The sequence below is a fragment of the Capsicum annuum genome, chromosome 11 (genome assembly GCF_002878395.1).
Source record: "Capsicum annuum cultivar UCD-10X-F1 chromosome 11, UCD10Xv1.1, whole genome shotgun sequence".
Classification (NCBI taxonomy): Eukaryota; Viridiplantae; Streptophyta; class Magnoliopsida; order Solanales; family Solanaceae; genus Capsicum; species Capsicum annuum.
This window is the reverse complement of record NC_061121.1, coordinates 6,707,737-6,722,017: the sequence shown is the minus strand read 5'-3', so window position 1 is coordinate 6,722,017 and position 14,281 is coordinate 6,707,737. Positions and strand designations below refer to the sequence as shown.

At 35.1% G+C, this 14,281-nt stretch overlaps 2 protein-coding genes across 4 annotated transcripts; one reads left to right on the top strand and one right to left on the bottom strand.

The window, feature by feature from the left end:
• The first annotated feature begins 4,729 nt into the window (after positions 1-4,729).
• LOC107852751 (chaperonin 60 subunit beta 4, chloroplastic) lies at positions 4,730-10,292 on the top strand. 3 transcript variants are annotated; one of them, XM_016697796.2, is made up of 14 exons: positions 4,730-4,972; positions 5,065-5,190; positions 6,364-6,501; positions 6,579-6,674; positions 6,841-7,083; positions 7,161-7,395; positions 7,605-7,774; positions 8,080-8,157; positions 8,249-8,320; positions 8,718-8,822; positions 9,006-9,098; positions 9,199-9,291; positions 9,525-9,657; positions 9,791-10,292. In XM_016697796.2, the coding sequence occupies exons 1-14, from the start codon at positions 4,805-4,807 to the stop codon at positions 9,871-9,873; spliced, it is 1,833 nt and encodes a 610-aa protein (XP_016553282.1). In that variant the 5' UTR covers positions 4,730-4,804; the 3' UTR covers positions 9,874-10,292. The 3 variants fall into 3 exon arrangements, with proteins under 3 accessions (XP_016553282.1, XP_016553281.1, XP_016553283.1); XM_016697795.2 differs by having other exon boundaries at positions 4,733-4,972; positions 8,718-9,098; XM_016697797.2 differs by having other exon boundaries at positions 4,830-4,972; positions 5,069-5,190; positions 6,359-6,501; positions 8,718-9,098.
• Positions 8,613-11,678, bottom strand: LOC107852754 (serotonin N-acetyltransferase 2, chloroplastic). The gene is made up of 2 exons (XM_016697799.2): positions 10,979-11,678; positions 8,613-9,042 (listed from the first exon to the last, which is right to left on the bottom strand). Exon 1 carries the CDS (start codon positions 11,579-11,581, stop codon positions 10,979-10,981), a length of 603 nt encoding a protein of 200 aa, XP_016553285.2. The 5' UTR covers positions 11,582-11,678; the 3' UTR covers positions 8,613-9,042.
• Between the last annotated feature and the right edge of the window lie 2,603 nt (positions 11,679-14,281).

Genomic DNA, 14,281 nt, shown 5'->3' with positions numbered 1-14,281 from the left:
TAAAACTTTCGTTACTCTATCTTGATTGAAATGTCTTTTTGGTGTAATTGACTGATAAAAGGAATTGTTTATACTTCTTTTTCAATATTTCTATATGTGTAATGCATTTTTATGATACAATTAAGACATGTTTTTGAAAAGTCGATGTAATAATACTCTAGTATACGAGTATATATTGTCAAAGTTAAACAAACTATGGTTACCGATTACCATACTGCAAAATATTGAAATCAAACGTCAAAATACCGAAACATACCGAATTAATATGGTACGGTAATGAGATAATGTTTTTAAAAATCGAATACCGAAATTACCGTATCGAAATTTCAAATACCACACCATACCATGCCTACCCCTGTCCACATGTGGTTGGTTTTCCTGGTAATTTTATAAAAAATGACTATTAGTGGTCGGTTTTAGATAATTAATTAATTTTTTAAAAATGAATAATTGTGGTCTCTTTTTTAAAAATTAATTAATTATATTAAATAAAAGAACAAACATGTGGTCGGTTTTATAAAAATTAATTAATTAATTTAAAAACAAAATCGATCATTTGTGGTCGATTTTATTAAAATTAATTAATTAATTTAAAAATATAACCGATCACTTGTGGTGGGTTTATTTTGAATTTTTTTTCTTTTTAAAAAAATCTTGTTGAATTTTAAATATATGTATAAATATATTTTTTTATTTTATTTTATTTAAAAAAAAAATCCGACCACACGTGGTCTGTTTTAAAAAAGTTACCACGCTTTCACCGACCACACATTTTGATCGATTTTGTAGTCGGAAATGCAGGAAAACTGATCACATGCGGTCGATTTGTGTGGTCGATTTTTCTGTTTTTTTGTTAGTAGTGTAGGTGGATTTCGTGACACAAAATGATGTGTTTTTTCCCGCAACTAACGATAGAGGGCCCTTTCTTTCTACCATATTATCTATCCATTAGAATACCAGTGATTCTACTTCACTCATTTTTGTTAACACATGAAATTGGAATTTTTCATTTGATTTCGGTAATTTTGGCTAAGAACTATAAGTCATGTGTAAGTAGGGTAACGTTTGCATATACCCCGCCCTCCGTAGAACTAATAAGTCTTGTCGGAGATTGGTTGGTTAGCTTGTTTTTGTTTAGTCATTAAGAGAGTGACGGATATTTTTCAGCTATGCATTACATACCTCATGGGTCAATATCAAAATAAATGGAAGAAACACTTAAAATGGCTCAAATGAATTGGCTTATAGTTTGCATGATTTGCAGGTTATTGCATAGGAATGGGGTTTTATCTTGTTCGCACCCAAAGGGTAACGGTTGGGGGTTCCTTTGTCGTCACAACAACAAAAATAGATGGAACAACTGTCTCCATTCCTATCACTAACTAAAATTATCATCGGGGATGAAATTCAAAATGTCGTAAGTGTGAAGTAAATAATCAACATTACTGCAATTGGGCTCACCTTGTGTGAACTGCGTACATCTTACCCTCCCCAGACTCCACTTTATGGGAACACACTGAGTTTGTTGTTGTTGTACTGCAACTAGAATTGCCATTATTCCTTTAACTATGAATTTTTTTCACTTTTCGATCAGAATCTTCAGTATAAAAGGAATAAGGTTAGACTAAGGCTTACTAACACAGTTACACAACTACACACTTACACTGGTGTAATACCCCACAAGCTCCTAAATAAGTTTTCAACTATCCATCATATGTTTAAAGGCCCCAAAGCGATTATGTTAAAACATAGATAAGTGTCATGATCGTTCACTTTATGTGTAAAGAGTTTTCGATGCGAATCATGGTCATAGGAAGCACTTCGAGCAAAGTTGAGTTAGAACATTTGTTATCGATAGAGTTTAGGTCATGGGTGCCTTTAGGTGGGTACGAGCTACACAGTTCAGGAATAAATTTTAAACAAACATGTTTCATGACCATTACCCGTATCCCAGCATTCTATATATATGTATAATTGTTGTGCATGTGATTTATGACTAGATTTTTTATAAGTGCATTGTTTTATCCTTTCTTTTGGGTTGCATAACAGTATTCGCCATACTGACTGTCTCCTGACGCTACATCGTTTCATGATGTAGGTTTGGGAGCTTTTCTTGTAACTCTGTGTAGCGTTAGGTGGTTCGATATTCCGGTTGGTCAGCTGTGAAGTGGTGAGCCCTACATCCTTTGAAAGATCTGATCTCTCTTAGTTTTCATTTACTATTCCAGTGCTTTTGGATTTCCTTTGGCATAGTCGGGGTCATGTCCCGACTTGGTTGATAATCTTTGGATTAGAGGCTTTTGTGGACAGTGTTGGAATATCATTATGGATTTGGTTTTGACTCTCGATCTTTCTTTTGATTTACGTGTTTCTCTTATTATCTTGGTTGGCTTCCGTTGTTCATCATTTCTATTATGCTCTTAAGGTAAGGCTAGGAGTCATCTCAGGCCTTGGTTTGTTTGGGATGCCCGTCACGGCCAGGCTCTGATTTGGATCGTGACACATGTTCACGAGTTTCCTACCGTAAGTATCAGTTTGTTGCCCATAGAGATTGGGATAAATTTCATGTTTTTTTCAGCATAGTGACTTGGAATACATGTGCCTCTCATTTCTATTTCTGTTGTCAAGTTTGATAAATGCTCTTGCAATAGAGTTTAGGGCAATTCAATTTGCTAAAATGTCAAGAGGATAGGCTGGAGTTAAATATTATGTTGTTCTTCTACTATCAATTTTTGACACCATAGATCCAAGACATTGTCAAACATGCCACATGAACATCAAATACATCTGGCATCAGGTATCATTCAAAATCTTCTCGACTATTACTAATTTATGTAGTTATTCTAATGAGATAATATATAAATATGACCTTAAACTTGACACCAAATTATAACTTTGACCTTAAACTTTGACAGTGCACAAATATGACCTCCGATCATACGTGACAAAACGCGTATTCAACACGCAAAACTGAGCGCGTCCAACTTAAAATCTAAGGGCATAATACATAAATATGACCCTAAACTTGACACCAAATTATAATTTTAACCTTAAACTTTGACGGTGCACAAATATGACCTTTAACTATTCAAAACTGCACAAATATGACCTTTAAATGACTTTTCACTATTATTTTTTCATTATTTACTACTCAAAGATTAAAATGACATCTAATTTCTTTTGTCATTGCGGAAAAAGAGCAATATTGAAGATTTATTAATTATGTGGGTCAGCCTCATATGAAAAAATCGCGTGGGTATGTATATATATTATAAATCAGAGGGTGAATTTAAGTTATATAATATATCTAAATATAATTTATTTAAATATTAAATTAAAGATGAAACTATACTAATAATAAAAAAAATTATAGTTTTAATAAAACGTTATTAAATTAACATTATTAAGGATAGTAGTAATAGTATATTAAATTAACATTATCAAATTAACGTTATTAAAATGTTATTAAATTAACTTTATTAAATTAACGCAGGGGCGGACCTACGTGGTTGCCATGGGGTTCACCCGTACCCCCTTGTTAAAAAATTACGTTGTATATATAAGGTAGAAAATCTATATTTATGTACGTATATTAATGTTTAACCACATGAAACAAGACACTTAGATAGCCCAGTGGTGTTATTTGCTCTTATTGGGCGCTTCCTTCAGCCTACTGCACGGGTTTGATCCCTAAATAAATAAAATAATAATAATAATAATAATAATAATAATAACGACGCCGTTTTAACCCAAAAAAATAAAACTTTGACAGTGTACAAATATGACCTTTAACTATTCAAAACTGCACAAATATGACCTCCCTCCAAGTCAGCCCTTTTAACGACGTGGCACCGTGTGATTGGATTACCTTTCCACATAGGCACGAGTGAAACTCACTCATAGGGGTTGCAAAATCGGAGGTTATAATTGTTCAGGTTTTGAATAGTTAAAGGTGTTATTTGTGCAATATCACAGTTTAAGGTCAAAGTTATAATTTGGTGTCAAGTTTAGGGTCATATTTATGTATTATCTCTATTCTAATACAAGGTTAGTATGCGATATAAGTAATAAAAGTTTCTTGATTTGTGAAAATGGACAAGTACGTTGAAAGACCTATTTTAAGTATAGAGGCCAAGTAAAATGAAACGGAGGAAGTAAAATCATATGTAATTGGAAGTTTTAACATTTATTTATAAAAAGGATCATGGAGATAGGTGATTTATCTATGCGGTGCCTAAAATATTCTGATATCTTATGAACTATGGCTTGCTCATTTGGTAAGATTGTATAGAATAGGGGAAATTTGATAGCTTATGAACTATGGCTTGCTCACAACTTGTAAAATTTTTATGTTTATGAGAAATGTTATAGACACAAAAGTGTTATTCTACAGTCTCATTGCCAAACAAATATTATACAATTGCATGTTTAGAGCAAATTTCTACAAGAGGTTGTATTACGGCTTGAACTCGTGACCTCCTGGTCACACGACAATAACCTTATAGTTATTCCAAGGCTCTCCTTCACGATACATAACTATAATTTGCATATTTGATTGGTAGTTATTGTTTTGGTTTAGCACAATCAAGATAGGTTGATAATTAATGATGAAAATTGAATAAGACCACCCAAATGAGCCTTTTAACTTTCTTTGTTTTGGACCACAACATTATACAGGCCTAATATTCCATTTTTCTGCTCATAATAGTGCCAAAAATAACAGATTTTTTTATTTGTAACAGATATTTTCAGTTAATATGTTATCTTATCCTTCTAGCCAGTAGTTTCCTTTAGCCAAAAAAAAATGGGTTGTTCTTTGAATACTCATTTGAATTATTTACCTTCAATTACATTGAAAAATGGTTCAGTAAACAGAATTTCTAAGAGAGTTTCTTGTTCTATGTTGAACACAAGAGCTATGGCTAAAGAACTGCATTTTAACCATGATGGTTCTACCACAAAGAAGCTTTTGGTCATAATGACATTTCTTAAAATTATTGATATATTTTTTAGAATATTTTTATTTTGATTTCATGATTTTGAGTTGGGTGAAATTTTGTCCAGGCAGGTGTGGATTTGGTGGCAGAGCTGATTGGTGTAACTTTGGGTCCAAAAGGAAGGAATGTAGTTCTTGGAAATAAGTATGGTCCTCCCAAGATTGTTAATGATGGTGAAACTGTTCTTAAAGAGGTATGTACTTACATTACAAGGATTAACAACATTGTTATATGCTTAAGATTGATATTGTAACAAGAAAAAAGATGTTGGAAATTCATGTAACTTGGGATTATGTAAATGAAAAGGTATTCCAATGTTATCATGTTACAGTAAGGCAAAAACGCTAGTTGATTTCTTACCTGCTGTTCAAGCCTTAGTGGATAGAGTTACCTGTAAGGTCGGTACCTGTGCTGATGACCAGTGGCGAAGCTACATAGACTCAATGGTGGTCACTTGAACATCCTTTATCGAAATAGTGTGTATATAGGACAAAAACAACTTTTTAGATATATATAGTAAATTTTTTGACACCCTTAGCAGAATTCCTAGTTTTACCACTGCTGGTGGAAGGTAGCGTGTAATCTGTTGGAATTGGTCGAGGTGTGGACCCTGACACTCTGGTTATCAAACAAAGATGTACAAATAAAAAATTAAAAGAATTGAAGAACTTGGAAGAAATGGCATTTAGAGTGTCACCATTAAAGGAGGCTTATGTTGTGAATGGTTCAAAATGACAAAGAAACTAGAATAATATAGATACTCATTTTTGACTCGGAACCTTTTACTTGTGTCCTTCCTTCATACTTGTGTAAATTTATAAATTCTATTGTGGTTCTTTTTTGAAGTAGTTTATATTGTGATTCTTTTTTGAAGTAGTTTAAGTGTCATCAATATTACTTATTTAGTTCCTTTGTTTTGGGACAAATGGTTACTTTAGACTTCTAAAGATAGATAAAATTAGACATTTTCCATGTTCAGGGTGTTAAGTGTCTTCAAGACTATGGGAATGTAGAAGGTGTTCACCTATTCTTAGTAACTTGTCCTCTTCTTTTAAATTTTTTCTTCATTAATGTGATGAACACCTGAAGCCTAATTGGATTACGATGTAAATCGGGAATGTAAGCAAAAAGTTTTAAGGGATGGTACAAAGTATATCCATGTAGTAATTGTATATAGGTACTTCTGGATGCTGATAGAAGATAAGTAAAAGTGTTTTTTCTATAAAGATATACTGTCAGATAGAGTCAGCCTTTTCAGCTTCTCTAATTCAACTTATTTTCGAATTCGGTGGACTAGTGGTGCTTCATGTTTTTACATTTCCACCTTAATATCATGTAATGAATATACATATTGTTTTCAGTACAGATTCAGCTGGACGATCCTCTGGAAAATGTCGGAGTAAAATTAGTTAGGGAAGCCGGTGCCAAGACTAATAATCTCGCTGGTGATGGTTGCACAACATCTATAGTGCTTGCTCGAGGTCTGATTGCTGAAGGTGTCAAGGTTTGAATAGAATGGAATAACCTAGGCTGCTTTCATGTTTTAGTTATTTCTGGTGATTAATTATTATCTTTCTCTAGGTTACTGCAATGGGCGCAAATGTTGTCCAAGTGTCTCGTGGAATTGAGAAAACTGCTAAAGCCCTCGTTTCTGAGCTCAAGTTGATGTCCAGAGAGGTATAAGGACAAATTACTTCCCTTTTTTGCTTTAGACGGAGTCACGCAGAGACATAAGTGTTTGGTCAAGAATATGCTTTAAAAAAAAAGCCTTCTTATCCAAGACGTATGAGGATGTACGTGTACAATCATCAACATGTCTGTTGACATTCATCGAACCTTCCAGGTTGAGGATCACGAACTGGAAGATGTTGCTGCTGTTAGTGCTGGCAATGATTATGCCATCGGGAATATGATTTCGGAAGCTCTTAGGCAGGTTGGAAGAAAAGGTGTTGTCACAATTGAGAAAGGGAACTATACTAAAACCAATCTAGAAGTTGTCGAAGGAATGCAGTTTGATCGTGGCTATTTGTCACCTTATTTTGTAACTGATCGACGAAAGAGGATTGTTGAACTTCATGATTGTAAGGTAGCGACTTCTTCTGTTAAGCACTAGTGCCTGTCGTATATCAGGTATTTATAGGGCATAAATGTTTTATGTTGCAGTTGCTTTTGGTTGATAAAAAAATTTCAAACCCGAAGGAGTTGGTAAAAATTTTGGACAATGCAGTAAAGGAGAAGTACCCGGTTTTGATAATCGCAGAGAGCATTGAACAGGACGCTCTTGCTCCCGTGATTAGGAACAAGCTCAGGGGTGTCCTAAAGGTAGCTGCAATAAAAGCTCCATCTTTCGGGGAGCGCAAGAGCCATTGCTTAGATGACATCGCTATCTTGACTGGAGGTAGTGGCATATGCACAGTAAAACAGAACTTGTTAGTTTCTTATATCTGCTACCTCGTTTCTTTTTGTCTCTCATTAACATCGATGTAATGGTTTTTAAAGAGATGTTATGGCTTATCAAGAAACTTTTTCTTAAGCTTATCATTGATTATTTATGAATTTTACATTGTTTTTTACTATCCGCATATTTAACTGGTCATGTCTCCGCAGGAACTGTGATCAGAGATGACATGGGCTTGACTCTTGAAAATGCCCACAAGGACTTGTTAGGCAGTGCTTCAAAGGTGGTCATTACGAAGGACTCTACACTGATAGTTACTGATGGAAGTACTCGAACGGCTGTTTCAAAGAGGGTTACTCAGATACAAAATCTTGTCGAGGTGTGTCATCTATGGCTACATTTGATATATTCACAAGTTTTATGGAGTTAGAAGTAGTGTTAACGCTAACCGACACACATAAATACCTCATCAATTTGCAAATATGCAACTTGAAATGCTAAAGGCCTGAGAAAATTGTGTCGTAGAGAGAACCACTTACTCCGGACAGTAAAGTAAATTTGATTAGTGTGAATAATGCAATGGATTACACTGTCTTAGTGAACGGATTTTATCCAAATTCTCCTCCACAAACGCAAATGATTCTCTAGAACAGCTCTTTAGTTGATTGTCATTTTATTTTGCAGAACACAGAAGAAAAATTCCAAAAGAAAATCTTGAATGAAAGAATTGCGAGATTATCCGGTGGTATTGCCATCATTCAGGTAACTAAAGATCTATCTGTCCTAGCATCTTGTCAATCTACATAATAAATATCATTGATACCCACAGTATATTTGATTGTATAAGTTGTAGGTGGGAGCACAAACACAGGTAGAGTTGAAAGACAAACAACTAAGGATTGAGGATGCCCTCAATGCAGCACGGGTAATTCTAACCCTTCTTCCAATGCTTAAAAGCCATGCCTGATCATACATGATCAGACACAAGCATAGCCACTTGTCATCCCGATTACTTTATATACTAACTTCTTTGTGACGATTAGGATGAATTTAGCATAACTTTTGTGTTGGTAGAAATTTCTCAACCGCATATCTATAATTCAAGTTGAAGGCAATGGATTTGCCAATCTCACAGCCACGTTGTGCATCTGACCCTGAATACACGTTAAGTATTTTGATGCAATTTTTGTTTAGAGCGCTTAACATAAGCCAGGATATCGTGTAAAGTCTCATTCATAGCATTTATTCCACACTGTGCTATCAAATATTTCTTAAAGTGATCATTCTACAAAGCAGTAAGTTATTCTACTTTGCATGCTCAGGCTGCTACTGAGGAAGGAGTAGTAGTGGGCGGTGGATGTTGTCTTCTGAGGCTATCATCAAAGGTGGATGCTATCAAAGAAATGTTGGACAACGATGATCAGAAGGTTCATGTTCTTATTCAGTTTCATTTTCTGAAAGCTACTTTCATTTCATTAAACTATCTGAATTCTCAGTTTCTTGAGCTACTTGCTTTTCATCGCGAGTATTGGATAGTTGTGTTTTCTCCAACTGGTGCTGCTTTTGCTAATCTGATCTCTGGACCGACTGTTTACTCGAATTATTCACAGATAGGAGCTGATATTTTCAAAAGAGCACTATCGTATCCTGCAAAACAGATTGCAAAGAATGCTGGTGTAAATGGGAACATTGTTGTAGAGAAGGTAGCTTTGAATGTTTTGTTATTTTTGTACAGTTTTTCAGCCACTAAAGCTATTAAATTCAAACGGAATTACATTATCTGAATTCTTACCATATTTGCAGATTTTTTCAGTCGATAACATGAAATATGGATATAATGCTGCAAGAGATAGATATGAAGATTTGATGGCTGCCAAAATTATGGATCCTACAAAGGTAAGATAATCGATAGAACTCTTTTCTCTAAATGTTTTCCATAACGGCCATTTTAATGATATACAAGTTAAGGAATTACACATCATAACCAATACTATAAAACACAACTCCGTTTACCAGCAATAGTCCAGGACTCGTCTATTTATCAGCTACTACGATATGGCTAAACAAGCTTGATTCTGTTAGTGCGCGGTAATTTTATTTGAAATCTTACTAAGAAATGTGCGAATCAGGTTGTTAGATGTTGTCTAGAGCATGCAGCAGCAGTTGCCAAGACCTTCCTGATATCAGATGCCGTTGTTATTGACATCCCCGAACCAGTATCATCCAGACAAATAAGACGACCACCACCAATGCCAACTTCAGGTACTCCTCGTCCTACCAACAACTATAATACGTAAACTGTCTACATCCTCTCTCCAAGTCTCTGTATGCGGTTTGATGTCGAAAGTTTTTTAACTCCCGAATCCAATGATATTATCACGTAAATGATTCGCAGGTCCCAGGCTCTCTGGTCTCTCAGGTCTAGAGGCAAGGGCAACTGGTCTCTCAGGTCTAGGGGCAAGGGCAACTACTCTTTAGTTCAGACATGAAGTATTAGCTCATCGTAACAATGCCAACTTCTAACAATTTGTGCCATGATCACCGACAAAATCCTCAGATGTGAAGATAGCAGAATTGATCATTTTTCACCATCAAGTGACACATTCAAACTTCTCGAATCTCCAAGAGAACATATCAGATCATCAGACAGGATTATGCGCGAGTAGAAGTATGTGCCTTGCTTGAGGTTGCATGAAAATAAATTGCATTTTCGAGCACATTTTTGTAAATTTTGAAAGAACTGATAGTAGAGCGATCCATGAAAACTGATGTGGATTGTGTACGAGCAATTACTTTCGTAGCTGGATAAAGTATATTTTTTTCACATATGTAGTTCTGCTCATATCAATAGAAATACAAATCTGATATGCAAAAGTATAAAGACTGTTTGTAATAAATGATGCTTCAAAATTTGTTTATTCTCAAACATAAACAAGGTAAAAGCTGCAGAGTTTCCCTTGAAGAGACATCTTTTAACTTCATTTTCTCTAGGTATCTGATATCTCCCTTACTTTTTCTTATGTTTCCATCTTTTTTACTAGTGAACAAACACAATTACAATTTTGAGGTACTCTTGTTGTGGAAAGAAACACTAAATATTATGTAAAATTGAAGAAGGGGAGAGCCTTGGAGTAACTAGTAAAGTTGCTGACACGTGAGCAGGAGGTCACCGGTTCAAGCCGTGGAAACAGCTTTTTGTAGAAATGTAAGGTGAGGTTGCGTACAAATAGACCCCGTGCATAGCGGGAGGAGCTTTAGTTCACCAGGTTTCCCCGAATCTTAATGCTAGTTGGAAACTAATACATGACCTTAGTTCCCTTCACCTAATTAATGTCGCAAACTTACTAAGGACATGAACTTAGCTAGTTGTTCTTTAATTTCGATTAGCACCTATATTTCTCTATGCTTCATTTATTGCATTATTTCGTTGTTGATACTGCTCTGATTTCTATAATCTCTTTTTCAACCTACTTATTGTAGGTTTGAGCTGAAATATTATTCATTGTAGTTGAAACAAAATATACAATCAATCATATCAGCAATAAATTCATAAAATACAAACAAAAAGAAAAAAAAAAATCACCTATTTTTTTTTCTTTTTCCTTGAATAGACCATCCCTCGAATTCCATCCGGATCCATAACAAAACCCAAAGGCCTATAAAACCCGAGAACTCGGGGCTCCGAATAAAGAGCAATATTAGTAATCCCTTTGTTTAACAGGTCGGTGACCAATCTCTCCATGACAGCTTTACCTAAACCAATCCCTTGGAAATTGGGGTCCACAACCACATCCCAAATAATGGCATTGAAAACTCCATCCCCTGTAGCTCTAGCAAACGCTACAGGGCTTCCCTTAGTTTTATGATGCTCAATCCATATAAGTGAGTCAGTGTTTTCTAATGCAATTTGTATCTTTGATATGTCACGTTGAGGGAATCCAACGGATACGAAGATGGAATTGAGGTGATGGAGGTTGAGATTGGTGATTGAACGGTGGAGATTGAAGCCTTTGGATTGAAGGGAGGTGTCTGAGATTGACAAGGTGGGGGTGGGGGTGGGCGTGGGGGTGGGGGGAAGTTGGGAGAGAATGGTGAGGTTTTTGTGGGGGTGAGGGGTGGAGGTAGAGGTAGGGGTGGGTTTGAGGGTGAGGGGTACGTGGATGGAGATGGGATTAAAGAGAAGCATTGTTCATGATGAAAGGAGAAAGTGATAATGAGTTATACGTAGATAGGCTTTTGGTTTCTTTGAGGTGTGTGGTTCTCATGCAACGTGACATTATGGTGAGAAAAATGAGTCTAGAAACCCTCCCAAGTTTTCAAGTAAAAAAGGGATAAGTGGATCCCGCAATAAAAAAGTTAAGTTCTTCGAACAACTGGAACAGTTGTCGCAGGTGTGTGGTTCTCGTGCAGTTGGTGAACAACTTCTCCCAGTTGTCGAACAACTTTGATAGTTGTTGAACACAGTGGTAATGTAGAGTAGAAGGTGTGGGTTCTCGGGAACCCACACCCGCTACCGTAAGGCTTAAAATTACAAAAAAAAATCGTCAAAAGTTATAAATATTAATAGGTGGGAACCCATAACTAAACCAAGGGATAGCTTAGTGGCAGGAAAGAAGCCCTTGGGAACCCACAAGTTTAAAATTCTGGATCCGCCTCTGGTTGAACAACTACGTAAAATTGTTGAACAAGTATCAAAGTTGTTCTACAACTGGGAAAAGTTGTTAGAATGCAAAAACTTTTAAAAAAAAAACTCAAAAAAAAATTGTTCCACCCACCTAATTTTAAAAACTTAAAGGACCCTCACTTAATTGAACAACTTGTTTGTCCCTTTTAATTCAAAGTTCCCTTTATGGTAGTGAACTTAGCTTGTTGAGATATCACAAAGCTAAGTTTGGTATTAGATTTAGAGAAAATGTTTTATTCCACCTTGAACTATACGTAAAAAGACTGAAACACACTCAAACTTCTTTAAGAGGGTCCTATTACCTCTGGACTAGTTAAAACTGTATTTTTTACTACCTTAATGCCTATGTGGCATACGTGGCACAACACTGAAGGGTCCACGTAGGCACACTGTGTGACACGTATGTGCCACGTAGGCACTAAGGTTGTCAAAAATACGATTTTAATTAGTCCAGGGGTAATAGGACCCTCCTAAAGTTTGGATGTGTCTCAGTTTTTTCACGTATAGTTCAAGGTGAAAATAGAGTATTTTCCCTTAGATATATATTACCATATTTGGTTAATGATATAAATTTAACTTTAAAAATAAATTTATGAGAAAATGACCCAGGTTGGCCCATGTTTGAGTCATTTGACATGGAATGGCCAGTCGACGATTTTAATTCTACTAATATGGTCTTTTCCTAATGTGGGTCATTTTAGCCCAGATAGTTCAGATATAGTTTATATACCATACTGATACAGTTCGTCAAAAAATTAGAGCAACAAATTTATGGGTAGAAATTATATCATTGTTATATGTGTGTGTATGTATGTATATAAGATACATATAGAAATTGTATCTTTATTATATAGAATATATATCTGTATAAGACATATAAATAGGGGTGGGCGTTTGGTATTCGATTCGGTATTTTCAAAGTTCGGGTTCGGTAATTTGGTAATCGGTATTTGAACATAGATACCACATACCATACTTATAAATATCGGTTCGATAGTTCGGTAATTGATAAATTAAACTTTGGTTCGGTACGGTATTTAGTAATACCATATTAAAGTTGGACATGTGCACATGTACGTTTAAACTTCAAAGAGTATATTTAATAGAAACCCTATTTAGTATTCTTTTTGTTGCTTTTTTCGAATATATTACCAAGGTCCAAGAGATTCTTTGGGATGACTATTACTATAGTCTATTGGGTTGGGTTTTATATATATATATATTTGATATTCGGTAAATACTGAATACCAAGCGGTATTAATATCTTGTACCAAACCCAATCTCGAATACCAAAATATTGAAATTTTACTCTCAAATACCATACCAAATACCAAATTACCGAATACCAATTACCAAATTTTTTGGTTCGATTCGGTAATTCGATTTTTGGTATTTATGCCCAGGCCTACATATAAAGTTGCCAACAAATGGCTAGAAAATGAAATTAAAATTCAATGATTATGTTTGTGTCAGTAGTCTCAACCGAAATGCTATTTGTATCTATTCCCTTAAATTTATATCATCAACCAAACATTGTATAAATATTATAGCAAATTTAACAATGGAATATCCCATCTTATATAGCATATCAAACGACTCGGTATACCTTTCGATCTTGGATTTGAGCCTTGAAAATTGTTTCATTATGAAAAAGACAATGACACTTTTTTCAAAGAAGATTACTACTTCCTCCGTCTCATTTTATGTGTCGTCATTTCCTTTTTGGTCCGTCTAAAAAAAAAGGTCACATTTCCTTATTTGATAACTATTTAATAGCACCATTTCCATTTTATTATTAGTGGGTCCCACTTATAAAGAAAAAACAACTAAAAGGTAAGCATTAAGCGGGACAATTTTGTAAATTTTACAAAGTAATCACTTATTTCTTAAATTACGTGCCCGGTCAAATGGCGCCACATAAAATGGGATAGAGGTAGTACAAGATAATAATGTGACAAAATACATTGTCAGGCCCCTCAACTTGGCGTCATCTTTCACTTTGGCACCTCAAGTGGACATTGTTCGCTTTTAGCACCTCAAGTAGTATACGGATGTGTCATTTGGCACTTTTCACAATCCGCAAAAATATATTAGATGCGTGTATTACACGGGCGGTGACGTGTAAAGTGACTAAAATGATGTATAAAGTGACCATTAATAATAGGACATTTGTCATTTTTTATTCAAATAATTTTTTAAATA